Source organism: Camellia sinensis, chromosome 15 (assembly GCF_055761805.1).
Source record: "Camellia sinensis isolate YWXY chromosome 15, ASM5576180v1, whole genome shotgun sequence".
NCBI lineage: Eukaryota > Viridiplantae > Streptophyta > Magnoliopsida > Ericales > Theaceae > Camellia > Camellia sinensis.
Genome location: NC_138975.1, coordinates 20,110,603 through 20,125,620, shown reverse-complemented (window position 1 = coordinate 20,125,620; position 15,018 = coordinate 20,110,603). Strand labels below are relative to the sequence as shown.

Below are 15,018 nucleotides of genomic sequence, written 5' to 3'. Positions count from 1 at the left end.
TTTTCCAACCAGAATATTAATTTGAAAACACAGAAAATTAAATACAATGAAGATACCCAAAAAGGAATCTGTCTTAAGATTGTTGGACAATCTTCACTGTATTTAAAAGATTTAATTCTATTGTGTACACAACAACAAATAGAATTTAAAGAAATAAAGAAAAGGAGAGAATTTGTTTGATTACAAAAATCAAACTCGAAATAAAAATAAATAAATAAAAACAGATTTTATTTTGTTACAAAAAACAAAATTAAAATCTGATTTAAATAAACAAAAACAACACTGAAAATAAATTAAATAACTTACTTGATTTAATTTCTTCGAATTATTTTCTGATCAAGTCCAGTGTTTGACACTGTGTCCTTAAGACAGATTCGTCCTCTCCACGGTGCTTTCAGAATTTGGACGTCTATCTCCCAGGATGAAATGATCTTACTGCAAACAATAGCAACACTACAAATTGTTTGCCTTACGAACACACTAAGTGTTTACACTATTTCCTTCGGAAATAAAATGCAGCAAGATGAAGAATATAATTAGTAGAAGTGAAATACGAAATTTCTGAATGGAAAACATCAAATGAGGGTGGTCCTATTTATAGATGTGAAGGTGGCTCTTGGTTTTGAATTGAACAGGTATGTGGCTCTTGGTTTTGAATTGAACAGATATGATACCTGTTGGTTTTGAATTCAAACAGATAGCAAAACGGGACGGGAAGGACCCTGTTTGGATGAACAAAAAATCCAAACCAATTTAATTTGAATTCTAGATTTTATTTTAATAAAAAATAAAATTAAATTCAAATGTTTTTTGCCCAAAAAGATTAGAAGCCCAACCCAACCACGCACCCGCGCCTAAGCCCAGCCCCCCCGGACGGACGGCGGCGCGCGCGCGTGTGGTGATTTTTGGGTCCAATGGGTCTAGCCCATTTTGCCCATAACCTCTCCCTCTAAAACACTTGGGTACCCCTTGGGGCACACCCCAAGTATCTCACCCTAAGCCTTATAAACCCTTTCAAAACTTCCCACCAAATCAATGTAGGACAAGCCAATTTACAACCTTAAGGAATTTCCACCAAAACTCTATTTCTATGGAGCACACTTTGGCTTCAATTTCCCATTCACTCGGTAATGGTTTTGAGCAACCAAATATACCACGTGAATCACAACGCGGCATAGAACGCGTTACCACTTTGACCCGAGTAAATCGACACTCGGGACCCACCTAAAAAATAGACCGAACTTAAAAAAAAATTCTGATTTTATCCAAAATTTTATAACCATTTCCAACAACCTTAACCATAATATCACCCACCTTTAGGGGTGAGCAGCGGATATACCGATCCGCCAAAACCGACCGAACCGAACCGATCCGCCGCATTTTGGACGGATGCGTGATGACGAGCGGACGGTTGCGGATTGATTTTCTCAAATCCGCCAATTTGGCGGACGGATGGCGGATTTGAGATTTTTTGGCCGCAACCGAACCGCCAAACCGCCAACTCGCGAGCACCCCTAGTAATTTATAAGACTTTGTATTTTTAATTTGTTTAAATATTATATTTGTGTTTTCAATTGAAAAAGAGTTTAAATATTCTGTTGAAAAAAAGTTTTCAACTTGAATATATTTTTTGAATTGAAAAAAATAAACGTATTATTCATATATATTTTTTAGTTTTTAAATGTAACTCTAAAAATAATAAATAGAAAATATGATATATGCTGGTTGGTTTTTGTTTTCAAAAACATATGTAGATGTAACAATACAGAGACATTCAATCTCTACTACTGCTCTGTTCATGGTTTTGGTGATTTGAATTGTTATTATATTTTAAGAATCACAGACTGTAATACTTTATGGGGATGAATCATACTGTGATTGTAATATGTGGATGAGGCATGCAGTGATTATGATATTCTAAAGTTTCAAACTTTTTTTCTTTGGATAAGGCATACAGTGATTGTAATATTTTTTTAAGTCATTGATTGTAATACTTTCTTTTTCTTTTTTTTCTTTTTTCGTTTGAGGAAGTGCACAAGTTGAATTATGTTGAAAATTTATAAAATTTTAAACCGCCAAACCGATTCGCATCCATCCGCCAAACCGCCAATCCGCTCAATCCACATCCGCTGGATTGGCGGACGGATGCGGATTGATTTTCTTCAATCCGCCAATCTGGCGGACAGATGGCGGATTAAAGGTTCCGTGGCCGCAACCGACCCGTGTCCACTCCTACCCACCTTGATTGTTAAAAAAGAATTTAAAATTGAACCTTAAGCCTCAGCAGTAACCCAAATCCTAAGAGGCACATATATTTGAAGGGCAGAGGACATATATTCCAAACGACAAGGCCTGCCAACCAGAGAAGCAGTATTCTGTCCCCACAATCACATTACATCTCAACCCACCATCCCATCCCATCCCATTATTGTATATGATCCATGTCACTCATAAGGGTCATGTCATGTCATAATATGTGAGTATGTTATGCTGCAGAGCCAATCCCCATGTCACGATACACCTCATATATCTATAGGGTTCGAAAAAATTTAAAATAATTAATAAAATAAAATATTAAATTTAAACCATATATATACAAATTTTATGACATGTTTGTATTGGTGTGATCATTATGATGAAACTTAGCCCTAGCCCTTATTTTTACTCTTTTATGTTATTATTATATGAAATAAACTACATAAACAAAAAAATAAAAATAAATAAAAATAGGGGGGAGGGTAGATAGAATCGAGAGACGCATGCAAAACACTCATCATTCTGTCCTCTGTGTCCCACGCAAACCTTCCCATGCCCCTCCACTTTTTCTCATGCTCCTCATTCGCTCATTTTTCTTCCCATAATACCCCTTGCTCTTCCTTTTTTAATCCCTTTTGCCATCTTCCCTCCATTTCCCCCTTTTACCATTTAAAATTTTCCTCCACCACTTGAAAATAACTACTACTCATTTGTTTCATAATCAGATCATAATCATTTTGTTAGTCAAAATGTTTGTGAACTAATTTGTTATCTCATGTGAAAAAATCTTCTTATATTAAACTTAAAACTTACTTAAAACTTCTTATTTTGTGTGCATTCAAATGAGTGAGTTTTATTAAGTTGTTCATCTATTTAATTGACATTTTTTTAAACTTGATATATTCATTATTAAAATTACTAGTAAAGTATTCGACTCAATCTAAGGCCTCGTTTGAGAAGTGACTATTTTAGTAGGTTATTTGACTTTGACTATTTTAGTAGACTATTTTAGTTTTTGTGTTTGGGAAGATGAGATGGATTTTATTTGAGTTGTTGTATTGAAAAATGTGTTGAAATGATGTTTGAAGTTAAAATGACAAATTTGTCCCTAAAATTATATATTTTTAAATTGATGAGAAGGGGCAAAATCATAATTTCTCACGTGATGCAACAACTTGTCACTTTGACAGTGTAGGCTCACAGCAGTGAACCTATTTTTATTTTATTTTATTTTATTTTTTAATAAAAAAAAACGAAAAGTGTGTTTTTTGGCTTATATCTCATTTGAGGCTATAATAGCCTCATTTGCCACTTTCCAAACAGTGCCTAAGTAGGCCATTTCTTTTGCCTTGTACCAACACTCAGGCCTCGTTTGGAAACATGCTAATTTAGGCTAAGTTTGGGAAGTCCCAAATAAGTCAAAAAGTCAAAAAGTTACTCAAAAAGCTAAAAAGTTAACACTATTCACCAAAAGTCAACAATTACGGCTGCACAACTCCCAATTCAAATTTTTCTCTACAAATCAATTTTTACAATTTTTTATTACACATTTTTCAATAAAAAGTCAAAAAGTTAACCCAAACATCCATATTTTCAACCTCAATTTTTTAGTCCAAAAAGACAAAAAGTGCACTTTTTTAGTCTTCCCAAACTTGGCCTTAGTAATTTTTTGGCTATTTGGCTAAAATATGAACTAAAAAAAACTAGTATGTTTCGGATGACTTTTTAATTTTTTACGAAAAAATGTGCAAAAAGTAAATAGCAAAGAGAATCTTTGACTTTTTTGTATAAATTATTGATTTTTTGACTTTTTAAATATTTTTTTTGACTTTTTAACTAAATGGCGTGGTTCCCAAACGAAGCCTCAATCTGAGATTTGCCCTCTTTATCGACCAACGTCAAGTAGCTTGGGCAAGACTACACGAGTGTCTGGGCCAAGGTTATTTTGGTGCTAAACTTAGTCTAACCTTATAGATAATAAACTAATCTCATTTTTAATACCAACATTTTTGGTGTATTTTTATTCAAAAAACTAATTTTTTAAGCAAATTCTCAAAGAAAGCCTATATACATACTAAGAAAAGAGTATGGTTAGATACACATTGATTGTTTGATACAGTTTAAATGAGTTACTTATAACTTAATTAATTTGAAAGTCCGTATCAAATTGTATAGTACAAATGAGTAGCAGTAGTTATTTTCAAATGAAGATTGTTTTGGGAAGTGACTTATAAGTTGACTTTTTAACTTATTATGAAAAAAAGTAAAAATAAATAGAGAGGTAATATGATCAAAATAAATTAATAAGCCATTAAACTAACTTATTTTTTATTTTATTTTTTTGCTTCAACAGTAAATTTCAAACTACATAAAAGTACAAATGAGTAGTACAACTTCAACTCATTGTAAAAAATAGGGATGTAATTGGTTTGGGATGATTAGTGTTTAGGTGAATTTTTACACCAAATTTCACCTAAATGATAATGTTAGTTTTATTATATTAAGAGCTGATACAGATTGAAATTTTAACTAAACTACGTCAATTCAAATGATTCGACATGGTGCAATTTTCGATTTAGGACCTTTCAAATCTAAGTTACATCTTAACATTTGTAGTATAGTAAATAATTTATATAAAAATAATAAATTAGTCATTTGTACATTATTTCAATATCCAATCCAATCATTAATAAAAATACAAACAAAAGAATTAATAAATATACTAAAGTGTTTAAACTTTTACTGAAGTTGAATTAAAAACAAAATATAATTTGAAAACTAAAGTCTTGACACAAAGGAAAACCAAAATTTAAAACTATCAAATCCCATAAAATCACAAGTTCATTAAGTAGACTTATGACAAAAAATTAAAAACGACATAATCATCTGATATAGCTATATAGGCATAATAGTAGCAAAACTTGACTCAAATACATATGAATGGCAAACTAACAACTTATCACATTGCCAATATCTATTGTCCAATTTGAAATATTTAAGAAAAAATAAATAATTAAGTGAATCAATTGAATCAACTGAATTTTGTACTTAACCAATTTCATTATATATTTAATATATATTATGTTTAATATGCGAAATTTTAGGTCAATTTCGGTTTAATTTAGTGCAAAGGTGTCTAAAGCAGTACTGTATCGAAAATCAAAACAAAAAAAATAAAAATAAATAAAAACCACACAGATCGATTTATGTTAAAAAAGCGACCAAATATGACCAGTTTGTCTCAGTTTAACCGATTTGGTCGATTTTTTTGTTTTTTCCTACCTCCCTAATCTAAAAGCTAAAGCTAAAGCTAGAGAGTGTTTTTCATTTTTATTTTTTTATAATCATTTTTTAACTTATAATAAGGTATACCAAACAAGTCCATAATAACATAATATTTTGAGAAGATTGAATAATTTGTATACTTTTATGTGATTTAATGTCTCATTTGGGAACATATTATTCTAGTAGTTTTTTAGATTTTTGACTAAAATATGAGGTAAAAAAATTAGTATGTTTGGAATGAATATTTAATTTTTTATGTAAAAATGTGAAATAAATAAAGAAAAAATAGAATTTTTAATTTTTTAGTATAAATTATAAATTTTTTGATTTTTTAATAATTTTTTAACTTTTACATTAAAACAAACACTTACCAAATAAAACTTAGGCCTCGTTTGGAAACATGTTTTTCTAGTAACTATTTGGCTAAAATGTGAGATAAGAAAAAATATTAAGATGATTTTTTAATTTTTTATGAAAAGATAGGTAAAAAATAGAGATAAAATAAAATTTTTAACTTTTTGATATAAATTATTAATTTTTTAATTTTTTTAATAAATTTTTAACTTTTTAATTAAAAAAAAATCACTTATCATACGACACCTTAACCAATACAAAAATTTTTGTGATCTCCACATAAATGACTTGCCTTTAACTAGATCGAGGAGGAGATTTGAGTTGGGTGTAAACTGGTTTGAACATCAAATTCATAAAAATAAATAAATAAAAATTCAAGTAACCTACCTAGTACCTACCAATGGCAGCAATTGCAAATTCCCAAACTTTTAAGGTCATAGGGTTCCAGTGATACCAAAGGGCAGTTTAGTCCTGACACTGTGTCATTCAAAAAAAAAAAAGAAGTTAATTTTAGGTTCTGCAACAGTAGAAGAGAAGAGAGTAGTGAAGAAGACCTCTCTGAAATCCGAAAGTGACGAGCCAATGGCAAAACACACACACCATTACACACATGAAACCAATACACACCAAAACCCAACAAAGCAACAGCGAAAAAGCACTCACTTTCCTCCTCTGTCTCAGAATTAGGGTTTTTCTGTTCACTCACTCTCTCTCTCTCTCTCCAAACCCAATAAAAATATCAGAGAATCACCATCTTTAAAAGATCTTTTAAATATTCATATTTGTGTATGTGTTTTTGTACATTTATGTGTTCGTGTGAAAATGTTTCAGCGACTTGGAACGATTTAGCAGCAGGGGAATCTTCAGGATAAGTATGAAGATCGATGTTTGTTTGCTTCGTTCGATTTGGGTTCTCAGCGTAAGACTCATAGCTCCGATCTTGCGATAAATCTTCATTTTTTAGCATCTTTTTCCTCAGTTTCAAGAGTTAGTGCTTTGATTCCTCGAAAGTGTTTTTTGGGTTTTTTCGGATTCGAATCGTCTGAGTGAGAAAAATACAACAAGTTTGTGATCTGGGTTTTTGAGGAATGGGACATTGAGAGCAGAGTTTGTGATTGCGAATGCTTTTTTTAGTGTTGTTTTGAGGAAACGCTTGATAAAGTTTCGATCTTTGGTGATCTCTGTTGGTTTCAAAAGCGCTGAATTCGAAAGATTTCAAAATTTCTTGTGTTTGGAGCTGTTTCATATTGCGGGAAAACGAAGGATTAGCAACGTTTCAGTTGGGTAATCAGTTGTCTTGCATTTCGTGATCGATTTAATATAGTATTATAAACCCAAACGACCTGAAAACCCAGTGAGACATTCTCTTCAAATACTTGTTTTTTAGAGTTCATTTGTCTGCTTTGACTGAGACAGTGATGGGTTTGTGCTAGTTCTAAAGTTTGTGGGTTTGTTCTGAAGAAGAAGAAGGAGAGAAGATTAAGGTACTTGTGTTTTTGGAAAGTGTTTTTTGAGTTTGAAGTGATGATGGCAATGTCCTGCAAGGATGGTAAGACAGCAGTGATGGACAATGGGAAATATGTCCGTTACACACCTGAGCAGGTCGAAGCCCTTGAGAGGCTCTATCATGATTGCCCCAAACCCAGTTCGACTCGTCGGCAACAACTCATCCGCGAATGCCCTATCCTCTCCAACATCGAGCCCAAACAAATCAAAGTTTGGTTTCAGAACAGAAGGTATGATCTCTCTCTCTCTCTCTCTCTCAGTAATTTTTGTGTTTTGATTGATAAGGGAACTTGAGGAAAAACAAGATTTTTGAATGGAAGTGCTGTTTCATGAGTCAATCAGATTGAAATTTTTTCTGGGTTTTATACATTTCTTGTTGCATTGTTGTGGGTAGTACTGATTTTTTGTATTCTTGATGATCTTGGTGTTATCTACAGATGCAGAGAGAAGCAGAGGAAAGAGGCTTCACGGCTTCAAGCTGTGAATAGGAAACTGACCGCCATGAACAAGCTTTTAATGGAAGAGAATGATAGGTTGCAGAAGCAGGTGTCTCATCTGGTGTATGAAAATGGCTACTTTCGCCAACATACGCAGAATGTGAGTATTTTTTTTTTTTGTTCCTGTTAATCCTAATTTTTAACTAATTGGACTATAAATTATTATCCAATATTGTTTTAAATCTAATTTTGATGGATATTGAGATAAAAGAAGGGTTGTTTTCGTTGCAGACGACACTAGCAACCAAAGACACTAGTTGTGAGTCGGTGGTGACGAGTGGTCAACACCACTTGACGCCGCAGCATCCGCCAAGGGATGCTAGTCCTGCAGGGTTAGTGGGGATATATGGTTGTTGGGTCATTTTCTCGTTATTGTGAGCTGTGGTCACTATGTTTTGTGTGTTGGCATATTAATTTGTATGCTTGTGTGTTTTTATTCCAGGCTTTTGTCCATTGCAGAAGAGACTTTAACAGAGTTTCTTTCAAAGGCCACTGGAACCGCTGTAGAGTGGGTCCAAATGCCTGGAATGAAGGTATGGCTGTAACTTTGGAATAATATACGATCTTTTATTTGAAATACCTGCATTATTATTTTATTTTGTATTTCAAACAAATTAATCAGTATTGGTGAAATTGAGAGGTAAAAATAATTAAATTGATCTTTTCATGTCAAGTATAGTACAAAACACAGTGATAACATTTGAGACACTTCCCAACAGGGTTTTAAATATGGCACGTATCTGGAGTTAGACCTCTCATACTGCTATATATCAATATATAGGTTGATAGTATTTGGTATTAATTGATATATAACCGTATCACCGATATTGATATATATTTCAATACTGTTATTTAAAACCATGCTCGTCTGGTTTTACAAGAAAATTTGATTTGCCCATTTTAATTTTGTATTCAATAATATTACAAACTTAGATTTAACTATCCAAAAATTACCCATAATTATCATTTTGTGGTTGAAATGTATTCTATATATGAACCCTACCCTAAAAAAATTCCACCCCACAATCACTCATTCATAATTTTCTAGGTGGATATGTCTGGGTCCCTAGCTTTTTTGTTTTGTATTTACTCATGGTATTGACAGGGTTAATAATGCCATTTGTTATGTTAAAAACCGAGTTGATGATTGGTCTCTTTCTGAACAAACTGCTTTCTCTTATGCTTAGCCTGGTCCGGATTCCATTGGAATCGTTGCTATTTCTCATGGTTGCACTGGTGTGGCAGCGCGTGCTTGCGGCCTGGTGGGTTTAGAGCCTACAAGGGTACGATAGTCTCCCCCTTCTTTCTTCTTTTTTGTAGTAGTTGTGGAGTTTATGTGAAGCATTTATCGGTTATGCTTCGCTACTTCCAGGTTGCAGAAATCCTTAAGGATCGGCCTTCGTGGTATCGCGATTGCCGAGCTGTGGATGTTCTAAATGTGCTGCCTACTGCTAATGGTGGAACCATTGAGCTGCTTTACATGCAGGTAGTATTAATTGTTCTATTCTCATATTGTATGATGGAGTACTTGTGTTATGATATAACTGCTTGATGGAATTTGAAATATTTTCTGATTTCTTAGCTCTATGCGCCAACAACTTTGGCACCTGCTCGTGATTTCTGCTTGTTACGCTATACTTCTGTTATGGAGGATGGCAGTCTCGTGGTAAGTGGTTCTTCAAGTTTATTAATTCAATGTTTATTCAATTGTAGTCCATCTAGCTATTGTTCCTAGTCTGCTGCTTGGGTCTCCAACCAATCACCTTTTTGTTGTTGAATGGCCCTAATGAAATACTCAGGTGTGTGAAAGATCACTTAGTAATACTCAAAATGGTCCAAGCATGCCACCAGTTCCGAATTTTGTGAGAGCAGAAATGCTGCCGAGTGGGTACCTGATTAGACCTTGTGAAGGGGGTGGCTCAATCATCCACATTGTTGATCATATGAGCTTGGAGGTAAACAAGTCACCATGCGATGTGTAACCAAATTTCATTCCCCTAATTATTTGAAATTTTTTTATCCTATTAATTTTGTCATGTATCGTTGATCAGGCATGGAGTGTTCCTGAAGTGTTGCGGCCATTGTATGAATCATCAACTGTACTTGCTCAGAAGACAACAATGGCTGTAAGACTTTTAATTTTACTTCCCCATGCATATTCAATAATCTAAGTGAGGGTTTTACTCTGATATCTTTGATGACATCCCTCCTTTTCATACAGGCTCTTCGCCAACTGAGGCAGATAGCTCAGGAGGTTTCTCAGTCTAATGCCACCAACTGGGGCAGAAGACCTGCAGCTCTACGAGCACTTAGCCAGAGGTTGAGCAGGTTGATATATTTTACTCCTTGAACATCATCAAGTTAACATGATAGTTATCTTCTGCTGCCTTGAAATGAAACTGATTTTTTATTTTTATTTTTTTGCGTCCTGGCAGGGGTTTCAATGAGGCTCTTAATGGGTTTACTGATGAGGGGTGGTCTATGATAGGAAATGATGGCATGGATGATGTCACCATCCTTGTGAACTCTTCTCCTGACAAACTAATGGGTCTAAATCTGACCTTTGCTAGTGGATTTCCAGCTGTCAGCAATGCGGTCTTGTGTGCGAAAGCGTCAATGCTTTTGCAGGTCAGCATACTGCAAGTGTTTTACTTGTCTGAATATTCCATGGGAAACAATTATTAAAAAAAAAAAATGTAGAGTGCTCGTTCTATAATTAATTTGCCCATTAATAGATTGTTAAATTAAGCATCCCAAGATAACAAATGCTTTCCACTTTGTTCTGGAGAGCAATTGTTATGAAATTTCACATATTAGCAAGTTAAGTAAATTAAGATAATTGTTGTATATAGGTCTATTAATGCAAGTCTTGCCCAATCCTTTTCTACTAGTTCTCTCTTTTCATGTTCTCATTTCGAGCTTAACATTTCTTTATCTGATCTTGCTGTACACTGTTCCTATATTTCAGAATGTGCCCCCTGCAATACTACTTAGATTCCTGCGGGAGCACAGGTCAGAATGGGCAGACAATAGTATCGATGCTTACTCAGCTGCAGCTGTTAAAGTCGGTCCCTGTAGCTTACCAGGGTCTAGAGTTGGAAGCTTTTCAGGTCAAGTTATTCTGCCACTGGCTCATACTATTGAGCATGAAGAGGCAAGTAATTTCATCTTGATTTCTTCATTTTCTATTCCAAAATTTTGAATATTTACTTGGAATTTTGACATAGATTGTACATTTCATTTCATGGATATTAGTTATTGGAGGTCATTAAGCTGGAAGGTGTTGGACATTGTCCTGAAGATGCAATAATGCCTAGAGACATGTTTCTCTTGCAAGTAAGTTTTGGTTCTTCATATCGTTGTCTGTTACCCCAACAAGCCTAAAGTTTTGGTTCTGCATATCTTTTGTTATATATTTAATGCATGAATTATCACGGTCTGTGGGCATGTTCCCCCCAACAAGCCTAAAGTTTTGGTTCATATCTTCACAGAATTTTTTTTTGTAATGGGGATATTTTAAATTTTTTTAAATGTTACTACCAGTTCATTTTTACGAAGTCCTGTGTCTTTTTTTTATCCATTACTTTTTATGGCCCCAATGTTCTTGCTTAATGTCGTTTATACTTTCCTAACAGCTATGCAGCGGAATGGATGAGAATGCTGTTGGCACCTGTGCTGAACTTATATTTGCTCCTATTGATGCCTCTTTTGCTGATGATGCACCTCTTTTGCCTTCTGGTTTTCGCATCATTCCTCTCGATTCTGGGAAGGTCAGCATCTAGAATTACGTTATAGTTGCTGTATTCTGTTGTCATTCTTTCTCTTTTTTTCTCTACTTTAAACTCTTCTTTGGACTTTCATTTATTTGATGAACTGGGACATTTTGTAGGAAGCTTCCAGTCCAAATCGTACCCTTGACCTTGCTTCTGCTCTCGAGATTGGACCGGCTGGAAATAAAGCATCTAATGATTATACTTCTAATGGTGGCAGTACAAGATCTGTGATGACAATAGCATTTGAATTTGCATTTGAGAGCCACATGCAAGAAAGTGTAGCATCAATGGCTCGGCAGTACGTGCGCAGCATTATATCATCTGTTCAGAGGGTGGCATTAGCACTCTCTCCGTCTCATCTAAGTTCCCATGGTGGTCTTCGGCCTCCGTTGGGTACTCCTGAAGCAAATACGCTTGCCCAGTGGATCTGCCACAGTTACAGGTGTGTTACACAAGTTGTTTTATTTAGATTTGTATTACATAAAAGCTGAATCAGTTGGCTCTAAATCCATATGGACAATGACAACCAAAGAGATTTAAAGTCAAGTTATAATTTGCTAATTTATGTTATCTTTATTGCCCTGTAATGTTGTTTTCTCTCTTTCTTGGGAAGGGCTTAATTGATTGATAATTTTGAAATGCAGCTTGTTTTGTGAACTTTTCAAAAAACAGTTTTTCTTACTTCAAATTGCATAGAGGGATTTCACATGTCACTGATTCCCGTTTATTGCTTCTTTTTGTGCTGCTTTTGTGAAGTTTTATGTTTCAATTTGTAAGGTTTATTACGGTACAAGTAACTAATGTTTCAAGGTACAGTGGAGCATGACTTTGATGTTTGAAGTTTTATATCTTCCTTGTGGCATTATTGGATTAGATTGTAATAGTGTGTTCTTAGATGGATGCCAATGAAAACAAAATTTCTGAACTTTGCATACTCTATTTAATAGGTCAAATCAAGAGGAGTTCTATAAATCTAGTTTTTGAATTCCGTTGTCCCGAAGTGTAGCACTTGGTCTTTTTGGGGGCTTAAAAAAAATTTTTTTGCTCTCACTGGTCCTTGGTGTGTTCTTTCTTTCTTGACAGGTGTTATTTGGGAGTAGAGCTTCTCAAGTCTGGCAGTGAAGGAAGTGAAACCACCCTCAAAACCCTTTGGCATCACACAGATGCTATTATGTGCTGCTCTTTAAAGGTATGTGGCTTAAAATTTTCAGCTCTCTCTCTCTCTCTCTCTCTCTCTCTGTGACATGGGTCTTGAATTGTCTTCCTACGCTATTATTTTTAATTGTTTATTATTCACAGTTTCAAATTTAAAAGGTAATTGGACTTCCAAAAAGCTGAAAGATTTGTATTTTGCCGGAGTTTAAATAACCAGTTAAGCTAAGGACGAAGGGGTTGGCCTAATGGATGAGGCACTCCCTTAGTAGGTGTAATGTTTGGGTTTAATTCTTACTGCCACGAGTGCAGCTTTGCTTCCCCTATTCCCCTTGTATCGATTGTCCAAAAAACAAAAAAACTCAGTTAATACAGAACAGAGGGTGATATGTCACAGTTAAAAATCCCAGTTAGTTTAGACCCCTAAAATACAAAAATTAGATAGCTTTTAATTATGCTGCTTCTACAAGCTCATTATCTTTACAATTAACTGTACATGCAGGCATTGCCAGTTTTCACCTTTGCTAACCAGGCTGGTCTTGACATGCTTGAGACAACCTTGGTCGCCCTTCAAGACATTACTTTGGAGAAGATATTTGATGATCATGGAAGAAAAACTCTCTGCTCTGAGTTTCCACAAATTATGCAACAGGTTTGCAATTTTCTCTTGAATTAATAAATTGGATAAATAATAACTGAGATCAAGCAGATGATGGCTAACTGTACTAGGATCTGTTATTGAAAGCAACCAAACTTAATGAGGCATTCACCATATGTCAAACACAATCACGTATTAACTTTGCCTCTGCCAAGAGAGTGGTAGGTGTAAATTTTAATCCCAGTTCGCGTTAGTATGTCCTAAATATTAAAAAAATAATAATAATTGTATGCCATATACATTTAGAGTTTTCCATTTGTTCTGTCTCGAGTAAACTATGCTCCATTTGTTTTGATGGAAAATATTTTTGTGGAAATTAACATTTTTATGGCCTAGGAAAAACAAACTTGGACGAAATGTTTGCCACTTATGAAATGTGAAAAACATTTTGGATTACCACTGCCGCTGCCACCTTGACCATCCCAAACCCAACACCACCATCACCCTCACCACCTCATTACTACTAACACCACCACCACCCACTAATACATCCACTAGCACATTAGTTTCAAGATCGCAACCAAACATAGAAATATGTTTACTATGAAGAATATTTTATGCAGAAAGTTTTTAAATGTAATGTAAAATGAACAGAGCGTAAAATAAGAACTTTTCCTAGATGTTTTGTGAGAAAATAATTGGAGTTACCTGCCTAAGGCAAGTTAGAAGCTCTTTTCTGGCTTTCTGTCTGGGAAACTTCAACATGTACTGGCTCATGCATTGCATGGGTAGAGGCTAGATTAGGCTCAATACTCTGTAGAAGCACTGAGTACCTACTATATATCACTGATTTTCACATTATCTTTGGCTTTGTGTATTGGTAGGGTTTTGCTTGTCTACAAGGTGGGATATGTTTGTCAAGCATGGGGAGGCCGGTTTCTTATGAGAGAGCAGTTGCTTGGAAAGTGTTGAATGAAGAAGAGAATGCTCATTGCATCTGTTTCATGTTCATGAATTGGTCATTTGTGTAAGGCTCAGTACTATGTTGTAGAACTCTTAAATACTATACTCTTCTCGCTGTTTGCTGTGGAACCTAGGGGAACCGATGAGGACCCATTGCATGTTGTTGGTCGTGCTTTGGCGATCTTCCTACATGGAATCTGATACTATGCCTTTTGTTTTTTTGTTATGTGGTGCTCCGACTTATTAATATTTATCGATCTAATCAATCTTATGTAGTAAACGACATTAGTTTTAGGTCGGTGTTTTGAAATATAATATAGGATGTGGTGCTTGGAGCATTGTTACTTTTTCTAGCTTGTGTGGTTTTGGCACCAGATTCATTAGCCCCAAATCGCTTGGTCTTAATCGGCTTCTCGACATACCTTTATGTTTTGAGATTTTTATCACATTTTGAAGCTGTAAATGTACTGAGACAGAAGTACGGATATAACTAAGAACAAAGGATCATTTTATTTAGTGTCCTGAAAGGGTGGTAGCTATCACTTAATCGGCCTATTTTGGTGCTGTAGTTTTTTTTTTTTTTTTTCAGTAAGTAAAAATTATTCCAGTTATTCAGGTGATTGGAGATAATCTA

At 34.7% G+C, this 15,018-nt stretch overlaps 1 protein-coding gene across 1 annotated transcript; it reads left to right on the top strand.

Annotated features, from left to right (window-relative positions):
• The first annotated feature begins 6,379 nt into the window (after positions 1-6,379).
• LOC114261951 (homeobox-leucine zipper protein ATHB-15) lies at positions 6,380-14,728 on the top strand. The gene is made up of 18 exons (XM_028202277.2): positions 6,380-7,631; positions 7,839-7,998; positions 8,130-8,230; positions 8,341-8,431; positions 9,086-9,181; positions 9,271-9,384; positions 9,481-9,564; positions 9,698-9,853; positions 9,950-10,024; positions 10,120-10,226; positions 10,334-10,526; positions 10,867-11,052; positions 11,154-11,234; positions 11,534-11,668; positions 11,788-12,113; positions 12,755-12,860; positions 13,326-13,475; positions 14,306-14,728. Exons 1-18 carry the CDS (start codon positions 7,420-7,422, stop codon positions 14,450-14,452), a joined length of 2,520 nt encoding a protein of 839 aa, XP_028058078.1. The 5' UTR covers positions 6,380-7,419; the 3' UTR covers positions 14,453-14,728.
• Positions 14,729-15,018: the final 290 nt, after the last annotated feature.